The 15,430-nt window shown below is 33.2% G+C and overlaps 1 protein-coding gene across 1 annotated transcript in view; it reads right to left on the reverse strand.

Moving 5' to 3' along the window:
* LOC111030159 (netrin-B-like) overlaps positions 1-14,677 on the reverse strand; it is a 71,323-nt gene extending 56,646 nt beyond the window's left edge. Inside the window, exon 1 of the mRNA XM_022309534.1 lies at positions 12,930-14,677. Within this exon, the coding sequence (XP_022165226.1) occupies positions 12,930-14,190 (1,261 nt within the window). The 5' untranslated portion in view covers positions 14,191-14,677. The remainder of the gene's footprint in view (positions 1-12,929) is intronic.
* Positions 14,678-15,430: the final 753 nt, after the last annotated feature.

Here is a 15,430-nt window from a genome sequence, read left to right on the forward strand (position 1 = left end):
TCCTAATGATAGGTACTCTTATTTTCTTATAATAATCATGATTGTATAGAAATATAATACCTGAGTTGTAAATATTCACACCGACTTGTACTAAGAAGAAACTTTTTTCCGGTTTAATTTTAACAGTCCGAAAAAGGCAAAACTGAAATACAACAGAAAAACATTGCTTGTTCATCTTTTATTCAAATAATTTTATTTTTTTCAACTTCAAAGTTTTTTTAACAAAAGTATTAGTTTTTCCGATTTCCCACTGTAGAAATCAAATATATTCACCCATAATTATATAAATTTTAACTTCTTACATAAATCATTTAACCTTTAAAAATAATTATCTTGAAACAAATTATTCAGGTACCAAAAAAAATTTACCTACTCATATGAATTTTAAAAAAAGAAAGTTTTTTAATGAAATATGTCAAAATATATCATCAGAATGTTGATAATATATAGATTGGAAATAGAGACTAATAATCTAGTTGGTACTTTAAAGAATCATTTATCGCTTCTCTTGATAGCATTTCTAGTGTTGAAAAATGTACAATTCCAACTTACGTGTTGAAGAAATGAAGAAATTTAAGCAATAAGTGTGGTTTTTACTAATCTCCATCCAGAATCGTTTTTCAAATGAGCGATGATTGCTTTCAAACTTAATATCCAGCACATCAGTCACAACTATTCTGCATTGAGGTGAGGGATATTAAGATAAATACTAAATACCAGCCAATCTATGTACTCTGTTAGTATTTATACTATCGAAAACAAAATCTTACTATTGTGTATTTGTCTATTACTTTTTAATTAGAAGATTTAACTTTTAATTTATCGTAAATCGTAATTATTGCATCAAATTCTCCAACAATTAACTACTTAGTATTTTGTATAATGCAAACAGACAATTAATCAAGCTTAAAAAATTATATTGGTAGAGGTACATTGTTTACAATTGCGTTGTGAAAATGTGATACTCATATGAAATGTAAATAAAAATAAAGTTAATATAGTTGAATTGAAGATAAAAAAACGTGTTTTCAATAATATTACTAATGTACAATTATTATGAACATTCCATGTATCGGTATCAATTGCGTATCATTATTGTGAAATCTTTGACCTAGGATGGGGGTTTTGATTAAATTATCAAAATAAAAAAATTGTTTAACCTTGTTAACCACTTGCGCGTGTGCAAGACGGGTTTTAAAGTATCCTATCATATTGGATAAAACATATTTTCTACTTGTCTTCTTAATTTTGAATCTCATATAATTTTTAAGCATCAATAGAAAAAGTACCGACAAAAAAGTGAAAAAAAAATATCATCGTGGAATTGGCGCCTAGAACGTATCAGAGTAGTAAACGGAACGTGTACATGATTTGGATCCAAGTGAGTCTTTGGTCTCCTTGACAGCCCGTAGGTGTGAATTGTAAATTTAAAAAATACCGGTTCATAAATTATAAATGTACAGTGTTAGTGCCGCACGTTTTATTCACTTTATGGTTAGTTTATGATTGGTTTTCGTGGATTAAATTTCACAACGACATTAAAATATAAATAGGCACAATTAAAACTTTAGAATACATACGACTATCTATCTGTGTTTGGCTGGGTCACGCAAGTCAAAAATACAGTTTTCTATTAATTTAATACAGCTTGTTAGTAATTGCCGTATAATGAATAAAAATCCTTAATCCTGTACCCGTTAAGCAAACATGATAAATTGCAGAGTACTGTGGCTGTGAGAACTATTTAAGATATCACCACATGTGTCTAAACCCGTAGGAGTCATCATTATAGAAAAGTTAATTAAACTTAAAGATACTATATGAAATTAAATTTTAAAAAAATTGATTAAAAAAAAAACATAACTAATAAGCATGAAAAGTTTTATTAGCTGTCAATTAGAATGAAGAGGGATCGATATTTTATTAAATGAATTAAAATATACTTAATAAAATAATACAATGAGCTATAGAAACAAACAAACCAACAAACTAAAAACCCATTAATTTATTACTACAACCAATACAAAAATAAAAATATTTATGTTAATAAAAAATAACCAATAAGATAATGAGTTTATCGTTCATAATACAAAATCACATTTATTAAAATATTTGGTTAGTTCTAGAGTTAGTTTCTAATTGTGTTGGTACCTAAATGATAAACTGGAGCCAACTAGAAGTCATTCAAAATTATTGATAGGTACCCACTTAAAATATAGAATACTGGCGATAGGCCGATACCACTCATCACATATAATGTTATAAGTACCTATAAAGGAAACGAGATAACCGAATGCGTAAAAATATTTTATGAATTAAATGTTTTTTTATTAAAAACTAATAGATCATTAGCGTACATTTCCAAAAATGTATGAATGTCTATTAAAGATACTTTTTTATAAACATTCATGTTTTATATTTTATACTTGATGAAGCAAATATAATTAACGCCTAATATTATATAATGTTATTTTCTAAATGATAAACACGTGGATCATTTTTCTAGGCGTTATTTTAGTCATAGCAGTTACATTGTGGCAACACCTCAAAATAGTTTCTAACTCGGAGTACCTACCTAACATCATAACAAAATCAAATAGGTGATATTATAATATCTACAGTATAGAAAAAAACATTTGCGACTCTAGAATGATACAATTATAACTTGTTAGTAAATAATTATAGCGTTGACATTTTAATTTAAGTGTTAATCCTACTGTATGAATATACAATATGTCAGTATTAGCACCTACGCAGTTTGAAATGAAAAAGAATAAATTTATAAAATGTACCTATCACTTTTAAACGACAATGCAGTAATGAGGGAACTAAATTAATTTTAATTTTATTTTTATTATTAACATTTAACATTGTTATAGTATTGCAAGTTAATGACATTGAAAAACGTGTGTATGGGAAATTACTTAATTACGTCTAATTATGTGTAGGTATCCTTTAACGGGGATATCGTTTTGCCACATTGCCCTATTATGATTATTTGTTATAAACTATAGCGTATGACCAGGCCGTGAATTGAATGCATTAAAATTTAAAACACTGGTAAGAAGAATGCACTAACACTAAAATATACTTTAAAAATCAAACCAAATGCATAAGATGTAATTTAAAATAAAAAAACAGATCATTGTATATTATTATTATTATCACAGTTTATTCTACGGTGTTTTAAATGTTCCTTGTCTTTACTATTAAACTATTTACAATACTATTGTGTAAAATTGAATTTCGCATATTTACTAGACAGGTAGTAGGTACAATATTGATGTTAGACGTGTTTTGATAAAATTTAATTCCTGATCTGCAAAGTAGCCAAATAAAAAAAAACCATCAAGCAAATGCATTAAATTCACAATCCGACCGGCAATGACGATCGCGGTCGAAGTCGCAGTTGTCACGTCGGCTTACATGCTAGTATTTTGAAAAAACAAAAAATATATAATAGTAAAAAAAAAAACCATTTTGTCGCCGAGCCAACGCAATAAAAACGTGTGTAGAAAACTTTATTCTATTATTATTATTAATAGTAGTAGTAGTACACAAACGGCTCATTTTTATAAAATACGCGCGTTATAGTTATATTCCCGTCGGCCGGCGCGACGGTGACATTACCTCTGCCAACTAAACACAGTGCGCCACCACAAGTCCACAGCTGAAGCGATTGTCACACCACGACAAGCTGGACGGCAGCGGCGGCGACGGTACTTAACGGGCGGCGTATACGTTAACAGTTTTATTAGAGCGATTCACGCACGTCGCTATTAATTACGGTCAAACGGGCTGCAATAACGATAAACAGCTAGCTAGACAAAACGACCCGCGCGCTTTACACGCGTGTTTTGACAAAATCCAACGCTCGCGTTTTATTTAATTCTTCGTTTTTACCCGACAGACATACATTATATATAATATAATACAATAAATTATAATAATATACACAGAGGTCAAAAATAAACCGTTTCCGCCCCTGCGCCGCTGCAGCCGCCGGCCACATAGTTGTTAAACAGATGTGTTGTACAACGACGTACCGGGTGAACCACGCATACGGTTGCCGCTGTAGCGGGTATCGTCGTCAAAGTTAAGGTGCTCTCAGAAAACGCACGCGCGATACGTCTGGTAGCGTCTGGCGGAAATCCTCCGGAGGCGAATGATACAATAATAATAATAATAATAATAATAATAACAAGTAACAACATAACGAAATAATACGATATCGTTTTGTTATTATTATTATGATGCGCGTGGACGACGCCCGAGGAAGAATAATATGAATTGCATCGCGATGTGTATATAATAATACATATACATTGCGAAGGCGCCGCACACAAAGGTCTTTGGGTCTCAAAAGTGTCACGTGAATGAATAACTAATCTGGATGAGTTCAATCTCGGATAAAACGTTTGGAATTCCCAACACGTTTCAGACGTCTATATTATACCGCATATAATAATATATTTGGTATTTATGGTATTCACTGATAACATTGTTTTGCCAATCTAGCGATTTTACTACGTACCTACTACCTATACACTTAGTAACGTACCTATAAAACGATTTTTTAAGGAATATTATAAACGCTTATCACTTCAAAATTTAAAATTAATCAATAATATTTCAACTGAATTACTCATGAGTCATAATAATTTATATACTTACACGCATTACCACAACTACCCTGTACTTTTTATTTATTAAACTAAATTAAATTATGTCATAATATATTAAATAACATAATAGCAGTTCAATACGTGTTCGAAACGCATTTTATGGATGTTAAATATTAAAATATATAGTATGTATTATATATTTGATTATGCAGTTACACGGTTATAAGTTTGTTTAACAGGGTGGTTGAATAAATATATTATATATAGGTATGTGTACATTTAATATCTCGATTCTAAATGCAAAAATATGATTTTTTAAAGTCATGGTATTTGTTTGTACTAGGTCGGATAAATTCCACCTGCATACCTATAGCTTAACACTCCTACGTTAAATGCAGCTATATTGACACAACTGACAAAAATCTCCTATCATCAATATACTGTACGTTTCGGTTGAGTAATTGAGAAAATTGAAATGGGAGTGGTCTCTAGCCGGTGCGGTGGCACCTATTATGATAATTTGCATAACATTTCATCGCACATTAACAATACTCTGGATTATCCTGATCATTTTTCATTAAAGGGCTACTTTATAGAAATAACACCATTAAAAAAAAATGATTCAGCGAACAAAAACAAAACGTTTAATTCAAAATATGCGATCCTAGTATAATTCACAACTGCTATTAAAATATCGATTATACATCCTTTTGTCGTAATCAATTATATGATGTGCACGGTGTACTCTTATAAATATTTTACGGCATAAATTATAAGTTTGTAAGAACGAATAAATAGATATAACTAATTAGAAAATTGAAAATTATTTTGAATAGGTAACTCAATTAACCAACTTTAACGTTATAACAAGGTTCATTATATTATTATAATTATATGGCACAGAATAATTAAATAAATCAATAAACTGAATTGTATTAATGTTCAACATTGATCTAAAGTAATATAATTGCATGTAAATATGATAAAATATTTGAATGGACGTTTATAAAAAATAAACAAAATATACAGTTGATGTAAAATTAAATCCCATTAAACGTACAACTACTAACAACATCCATCTCTTCATATGGGGATAGTGTCGTGTATTATTTTGTCCTACTACAACAATGTATCCAATAAGGGGAAAGGCGTACAGAGATTTATACAGCTTTCAGTGTCAACTCGTGGATACATACAAAACTGTCTGGCGGTGTCCGGATAAGTGCAAAAACGCACTGGGGGACAGGATCCTGTTTGCAAATTAGCAAGTCCGTTTTTGCAAACACGATATTCACACGGCGGCAGTCACGACACACAATGCTCAGATTTATAAATCCCAATTTATTCTATAACTTTATTTTTATTTACTCTAACTAAATTAATAACAACTTTTTTTGACAAAACTCCTAACTTGATCTATTTACAAAAAAATACTAAGTGTTCATTTTATCATACATCCATTAGACGAACATGAGATTACAGATGTCTCGTAAATATTAAATTGGAATTTTTCACTTTTCGATAAAGCGTTATCTGGCTGTAAGATTAAATATTTGACAGTTCTCTAAGTGACTTAAAAGCAAACAGCAGCTGTCAATCGATTTAGAACGATTTCCGAGTGCATATTTTAGTGTGAAAATTGAATATGTTTGTATTTTACTTTTCTGGTTTAATTAAAACATTTAGATATGTGTAGAATTATTTTCAATAGTTGTTATTATTATATGTACAATAAACATGGTGTTAGCAATGTAAGTTAATTAATCGAACAGGAAATATTATGTCGGACACAAAAATCGAATTTGTAACATCTGTTTAATTTTTATATTGCAATTATTATAAGATATTTGAAACTAATTAATAAATAAATATAAGTTAAATAGTAGTATTATAGTAATATAAATTAATATAAATTTAAAATTATATCTTCCTATATTTTACTAGCAGGTATAATGAATGAACGACTGAAAGCCGAAATCATAGATAAGTCAGTTAATAATAATATTCAATAAAATTGATACAAACTCTACGATCTTAGATTGTAATTATATTTAATTAATATATTTTTTTATTTTAATATATTGTAATATATAATTACCCTTATACTATTACTATAAATAAAACAAATATAATTTTGTATTTAAATAGTGGTGACTGTGAATATTTTTATTTTTTCCTTTAAATTTGAAACGGTGTATTTTGAACACAAAATGTGTATTAAAAAAGAAAAAATAGAATATCTAGATAACGTTTAGAATATACCGACATACCTACATGCATGTTTCAATAGCCCCGAGCCATAAACTACCGACCCTAATAATTATATTGAGTCAACTGTGTTGTTTAGGTACGTGTATACTGTATATTTATACCTAACATTATGATGAGTTACCAAATTCCTAAAGTGAACCTAAATAATTATCATCCCCTTCACTTGTCTGAGTGACTGAGTTATATACTCACATGTCATTATATTTTTAAAATATCATGAGAATGCATTACATGTAATAGTGTAACACCGCATAAAGTGATGAATTGTTGATACGGTATAAGATTAAGCGGTTTTAAAGTAATAATTACTAGCTCAAAAATAAAATTTTTGAAAGAAGAATTAAATCAAATGACGAATAAAAAATTATTATAATATATAAAGTATAAACCATAAATATAACTCGATTTACCAATAATTGTTATAGAACTAGTTTGTAATAAATCTCAATAAAACAAACTTAATCATAAATGAGCACCTATTATAATAGTAGGTAAAGAATAAATTACAAATGTTTACAAGTAGGTACATAAAAATATAATTGTATTGTTGTAAAAAACAACATGTATAATGACATCATGCTTAACATTTACTAAAGTAATGTAAACTTGCCAATTCTAAACTTACATAACATTATGAGACATAAGGTATAATGAATAGTAAGAGATAAACACTAACATAATATACCTACACTGACTGCCAAAACATAATAATAACGATTATATTTTATCGTAGTATATTTACAAGGTAATTCACTCGTCTATCATACAAATTGCTTTTTATTAATTATACTCAAACAGTCTCTAAGTTTTTTATAACACTGAAAACAGATGTTTTTCAATAATTAATAATGTTTTTATCGTTTTAAATATACTCCAATTAGTTCAATATTTAAAAACTTAAGTACAAACTATATACTTAATTACTTAAAATAATAGAAAACATTCAAACGTTTCTTATAAATAAAGAATACATAAGTACATACTAGTTATTTTGCTTACATGATAAATTGAAAATATACACATCCTGGGAGATGACTGTTGCATTGGGAAGAAATCGAAAAGTCTACGCACGTGCGGACGTCATATTGTTAATAAACGGCCCTGTTATTTCTCACCTATGCAACCGGTTCACGCTGGCCAGCGTGACCGGAATCGATTCATAAATAAAGAGATTCCAAAACGAGGAGTACATAATATACAAAACACCCTGGGCCAGATGGGAAGAGGATAGTGCGTGTATGCAGCGGCTTGCGCGTACGCAAGAGAGATGGAGATGGGGAAAAAAATAACACGAAAACAGATTTTAATCTTATGTCCGTCTGCGTTTTTGTGATGCTGTATGCCTGTACCATGGGGTATCGTCGACTGTATAGCTTGCGGGGGTCAATGACAAAAAGAGAGAGAAATAACAATCCATCCATTGTTAAATCTCAACGATAGTTGATTCACGATTGCATGTAACTGAACGATTACAATCGAAATAATATATAGACCGAACTAGCCAATTTGATGATCTGCAGCAGAGCTTATCGGAATCGGGGTCAGTAATATTATGGTCGTGATTTTAATACGACTAGGTATAGTCTATAACTGCTAATATTTCCTTTTGCGTATAGACGAACATTCCCATTTTTTTGTGCTGACAATGGCGTCATATAAATAAATATATATATATATATGTGTGTGTATTAGGTAGCTAAGTTATTTAATATGTGCCGTGAAACTAAATTTATGTAATTATAAGTTATACCTACTGACCGATTAGCACAACTATAAAATGTCTATTATCTATTAATAATTATTATTGTCAATAAATATATTATGTATATTATTATTTTACGTAGTAAATAGGTACTTATGATATTATATTATTAATTATTATAATTGCATTAAAAAGTTGAACTGTCATAAAACTAAATACAAGTCATAACAGCTTAAAAATAACATATTTTAGTATTAATAAAAAAGATTACTATTGTGCATTGTTAACTTGTAATCTTCGGTTTCTATAGCCCTGTCAAGAATTTAATAGCTATAATTATTATTGATCTCTCTAATAACTACAATACGACCCTTCGGGTTATTTTTCAGGACAGAGGTGTCAATACCTTTTGAACATGTGCTTTATTATCTTATAATGCATGAGTTATTGAGAGCTCAAGAATGTTTACAAATAATGATACAACTTAATACTTGTAACTTATAAGTATTTGACATTCAAAAACATCGACTATACGTATATGGCTATGTATATGAACGGCAATCGCAATAATGTTTAATACGTCGGTGTCTCACAACACAACTAACGTCATATTATAATAAAGCACAATCAAGAATTAATAGTTTTTTCTTCATAATACATGATTCGACTAATCAAATATAAAATAATATCAAGATACAAACTAAATAAAACAGTTTTTATTTTTTATAGGCATCATGCTCATATTAGTTTTTTGCGTCAGAAATGCAGACTGTAAGTAGATGTAAATCCGTCGTAAACGTTGTAATTATACAATCATGATTGTATCAATAGGTACCTAGGTCACTAAGCTCAGCGTGTTCTAAGAATTCTTACAATTAAATCAAATCAAACCGATAATTTTAGCTAGTTACAGAATACTGCATGTCTACAGAAATGCAAAATAGTATAAAATCACAAACCATGAGAAGTTATTTTATACCTTTCTTATCTACATCTCAATATACTCTAATGATTCGTCACAAATATCAACTGTAGTATAATATCTATGAGTAGATAAATCTTTGATGATAAATATACAACATGACTGAATAAATACAATGTTTATACTGTTCTATATTATATAGTTTTATATATTAATAGATAATACTTAAAGATTTTAACGACAATTGTGTATCACATACGAGTGTCGAGTAAAATATCTAACTTAGGCAATGTAAATAGTAAATAATAATACTTAATTATTATTTGTAAGCTTATATAAAATAATAGGATCTAGAATATTATCTATATGACCAATAAAGTAATACTATTATTTAACCCTTTACCTGAGGTTTTCAGCCATTAGAAAATAATTCACATTACATAAGTGCCTACTTATTGAACATTAAATTTACTTTAAATCAATTATTTTTACACTTTCTAAATAATGTAATGATAGCTATTGCATTATTGAAATATAGTTAATTACTGTTTATTTCTCTTTGTTCGATTTGTTTTCTTATTATAAAGCACACAACAAATCATTTGTATAGTCTAAATTACACATTTAATGAAAATATGACCAAAAAAAATTGGCGCCAAGTGTGGAAATTCTATTTAAGACTGATCGTAATTACCAATGGTTGGATAACTGTTAGGTACACTAAGTCCAAGTATAATATATGTTTTTTGTTGCACTCAATCACAAATGAATTTTTGTTTATTATAATTCAATAATTATCCTATTTATTGGTATACTTGTAATTGAAGTTTTTTACCACAACGACAAATTATAGATGTTACTACAGTTACTGCAGATATCGTAACTGAGGTACCTATGTCTTTTATAACCCCCCCACCCCCCACCCACCATTAAGATTCCAATTAAATAACATAATATAATTTTTTGTACATAAAACAATAGGTGATTTTTTAAGTACGCTCGTTCTTTTTTGAAGTATTCGTTAAATTATATTAAGTATGATCTTTTGCTTTATCAAATAAAAAAAAATCGATGTCTGGCCAATACGCTTCTAGCATTCAATATATTTTGGTGAACCCTGACACAAAGTGGGTAGTCAACAATTTTAAATATGCAGTACGAATTCAAGAAGTATATGTATACATACAAGTTAGATAAAATAAAGTTCAATCATTTTCCTTATAACAACAGTAGAATGAATGTGTTTTTCTGGAAGCCAATCCAAGTAAGAAAGACAATAAAAAGTCAAGTTTTGGATATATATATATATTTTTAATTGTATATTAATTATTTTGCATTTCAAAAGTATATTTTCAGTACAAATAAAGTAACTGCTAAACGTCAAATTAATGAGAATAAAATAAAAAAATAATATGCTGTAAAAATATTGGATAATTTTTACTTAATATAACGATTTGACAAATTGTATAAAGGGAATTGGGGAGGAAGAAGATCTCACTTCACTATAAAATAATAATCTGTACAAAAATATAAAAAAATTAACATAAAAAATAGGGACTGGCGTCTACATTACTAAGATTTACCATAGAATAATTCGATGTAATAAATTCATCTATCTATTAGGTACTTATCTAGATTGTAGATATACACACATTATACTATTATATAATATATAAATACAATCAATTCGATGTAACGCCAACTAAGCGTTAACCTAACTATATGCTTAACTCAATCTAGCAAGGATATACAAGGAAAAAAGTTATAGTAATATAGTTGTCTGCCTTACTGTCTTATTACCTTGAAGTGTCATCCTCCGCTCGTAATCCTCATGAAACGGGCGAAACGTTTTGTCGGACCGGATATTATGAGACTCGCAAGTACATAAGACATATAGTTCCGCTGGAAATTCGTAGTACTACTCACTTCTCTAATACTTAATACGCACTAGGAAACGTCAACAAGAAAACGGTCGGTTTGTTAGAGAATCGAACGGCATGACGTACTTACAGAAAAAAAACTGGCGACAAACGTGTTTGCAAAAGATTGACTGAAAATATCGTGGTTACCAGCTCGTAATTATACCGTATAGGTCATGGTTGAAATAAGATGGTTATTGCATTTAGACTAGGATTGTTATCACCAGATACAAAATGGCTGCATTAAGGGATATCACAAATATCAATTTTTCTTATCATCAAGAATACGGTGGCAAAAGCTAACAAATTCAAAATTCCAGCTTATATATACTTGATTATTATTGACTCCTTTTACGATACCATTTTTTTTTTATCATCAAATATTTGAATTTGTATAATATTTCAACCCGGGTCCAGTACAATATATGGTCATATAGACCGCGATCGTTGAATTTGTACCGCAGTCGTAGCCTCGGACCGCGGTCGACGATGCTACCATGTACATGGTTAGTGTTTTTTTTTTGCGAACGGGTATAACTATACGATATTTTCCATTGGTCAGTCTAAAAGGAAAACAGTGATCGTCGGCCGTTTTCTATACTATAGACCAATACAGATATATTATTAAATTGGTCTATGATTTCTACACGACTGCGATCTGCCGCACCGTCCAATTCTCTGTGAATCACGACTAATCCGATTTCGTGTCACCGTTCGCGAATGCGATGGCATTCCGGCGAAACGATTTCATACATACCAAAGTATATTTGAGTCTTCTGGAACGACGAAACTCGTTGACCGTTTTCCAAACATTACGAACCTAGTTGGGTAATAGGGTAGTTCATATAAGACGCAAATCAGCCACTTGCGAATGATTATTAGGTTCCTCATACTCGAGCTCATACTAGGATGATATTACGACCGTTATTTAGAATTTATCATAGTTTCACATCATTGCCTATGATATATGTTTACTACTATCTTGCGTGGATTGGTTAAATCCAAATAAAACCTTTACAAAATAATCACGAGATTGCTAAAGATATTTTTAAAAAATTGTACCTAAAGAATAAATATACTTCAACATTTCAAAAATCAGAATATTATACTTAAAGCGTTGAGGATTTAGCATACTAAAAAAAATCGTCCTTTTATAATACACAGTAAAAATCAGAGATGTATTTTGGACTGGAGGAAAAAGTGCAATTTACTAGACTGGCCCATTTTTATATGGGCTATGCCGCTATGAACTGTTACAATTTAAATACAATACGTCAATACAACATATATATATATTGTAAATTAATTTTTATTGTGAAAAATGTATTTTATTTTATAATTTATAATGTGGGGGGGAGGTGGTTGAAGTAATTATGCATATGTAATAATATTATCTCCATTCAACTCAAACTTACGTATTGTAGATATAATTTACTTTGCAAATATAACGACACATCGTATATTTTGATTTAATCGGCTAAGGTACTTACGTTTACACTCGTTGGGATCGCGAACAGTGGCCCTAGCCCAGGGCCTGTCGAAATGGAATGGCTTGCATCGGTCGCAGTCTCGTCCAGCTGTATTGTGCTTGCAATCGCATACCAGCGATCCTCCGGGACCTGACGGTATGCACTTGGACGCGTGTCCATTGCACTTGCACCGGCCACCCACCGACAGGTCGGACACGGCATAATGGTACGTGCGGCCTGACGACGGCGACGCGGTGGTCACCGGAACGACGACAGTGGTTTTCTCGGGTTCGTGTCCCTGCAACTCTTGGTCCGGGTTCAACATGAGCAAATCAGCACCCGTCTTGTTCCCATTGAGTGGTTCGTCCGAATCTGACTTTGGATCTGCCCCGGCGGCAAAAAGGCTGGTGGCCGTGCTGGTAGTGGTGCTGGCGGTGCTGCTGGCGGTGGTCGCTGCAGCGCTGGCGGATGAGTCCGGAGGCGCGGACGGGAAGTGCAACCGGTTGAATATTATTTTCACGTCAGTGGCCGTCACCCAGTCCTGGAGTACTGGGCTGTTGTCGAAGTCGATGGCGCTTGGCCGGCCTTCCAACGTGCTGAACGCGACTCGGGATGCCGACGACCCGGCCCCGTTGAATCGGTGCGAATCCGTGCATAGAGCCTCTTGCTCGTTGGCCTTGGTGATTATGGCCCGGTTGGGCCGGCCGTACACCTTGCGACACTGTCCCGAGTAGAACTGGAACGGTTGCCACGTTTTTCCGTAGTCCATACTCTTGTATACTGCTATAGAATCCGGTTTGGCGGCCTTTGGACAGAACTGAAGGTTGATGTACGTGAGCTCGTACTTTTTTCCCAGCGACAGCGTCAGCGTCACGTTATCGGGCGGCGGTAGTGCCGATGCCGGATCCACCGGTTGCGCAGACAGTGTCTCGGACCTCCAGCACGTGGCGTTGTACGGGTTGTTCGGGTCGGTCAGGTAGGCGGCCGGATGACGGCGTTTGGGCTGCGTGTCGTCGCACGTGTGGCAGACACCCTGGGACGTGGGACCCAACTCGCAGTACCGCTCGGGGCCACCAACGCCACACGTGCTGGTCGACTCCACGTGACCGCCGTACGCAGCGTTGACAAAGTCAGGAACGCACCGACGCGCCCGGTCGCCGTCGTAGCACGGGTCGGCCGTGTCCGACTGATCGGCGTCGGCGGGCGCCCACGAAAATACCGCGAAAGTCACTACGACGACAACGCACACCGTGACGGCGTGGACGTTATTGCGGTGTACCATCGCGATCCGATTTTTTCTTTTCTCGTCAAAAAACGCTCGTCGCGTATATACAATTAATGTATCAAATATAACGAATGCTACGTGAATTCAGCGAGACGTCCGAAAAGCAAAGGCCATTTAACCGATGTATCGTTATTATTATTGTACTGTCGCGGTATTATAATATATTTTACGTATTTTTACTCGCAGTTGGCCGGACGCCAGGCGTACATTCCCCCCCGCGCACGGGGTGGCCGCGGTAGGTATAAGTAAGTATTATATGTATATATATATATGTGTGTATTATAATATATAGTTAATCATACGTATATATATATATACGTAATATTACGAACAAGCGGCTGCGGCGGTATAAATCGCGATACACACACTCGAAACACTGTTGTACGCACGCACATGCACTGCGGTATAGCGGGCGGCCGTTATGCTTGTTCTCGTTGCGTGCGCGGACCACGACGGTGATACACGGGACCGGAGACTGACTGACTGCCGCGATCTCGGGCGGCAGACACGGTGCCGCGCGTCTAGCGCGCACGGCCGGGGCGGAGCGGGTCTCGTGCGCTCCAATCGGGTGGAAAATGGTCCGCCGCGGACGGCCGGATAGTGGGGCTGCCGCCGGCCGGTCGCGCGGCCCGCGGGAGAGGTGAAATTGGCAATCGGGCAAATCTGCTATGCAGTTATACCTTCTTCTGCTTTTGATTCTGCCTCTGCCTATATGTGTTCATGCCACTTCTTTTTCTTCTTCTTCGTCTTCTTCTTCTTCTTCGCTTCTTTAAGACGTGTGTAACATCATCATGAGATGTATGTTTATGTAGTGTGCTCATGCTCAATGGTATATAGCTCCTTGGTTAAAAATCAACATAAGTAAGGTAATTGCGGTAGTATATAGATGGTAGTAATAGCCAATAAGTACTTAATAATAATATTACGATCGTAATAATGCGCTGTAGGTATATCATATCATAGATGCACTCTATATTTACTTCTGACTTCCCTCATCTCCACTCCCCGCGCTTCATTAATTATAATAAATTACATGGTACTTATTCTGAAATGGGATTACCTTACGTAACCATTAACCAAGGAGTAAGACGAGTAAAGTCCAACACCAACAAGTGTGTTACAAATATGATAATATTGTATCGTGTCATCATCTATCCCACTACTAGCCCTGACCTGGAAGAGTGACCCGAAGTTCAAAGAATGTCTGACTTTTATGCATGCATTGGTGCATTCATGA

Source organism: Myzus persicae, unplaced genomic scaffold, assembly GCF_001856785.1.
Source record: "Myzus persicae strain clone G006 unplaced genomic scaffold, MPER_G0061.0, whole genome shotgun sequence".
NCBI lineage: Eukaryota > Metazoa > Arthropoda > Insecta > Hemiptera > Aphididae > Myzus > Myzus persicae.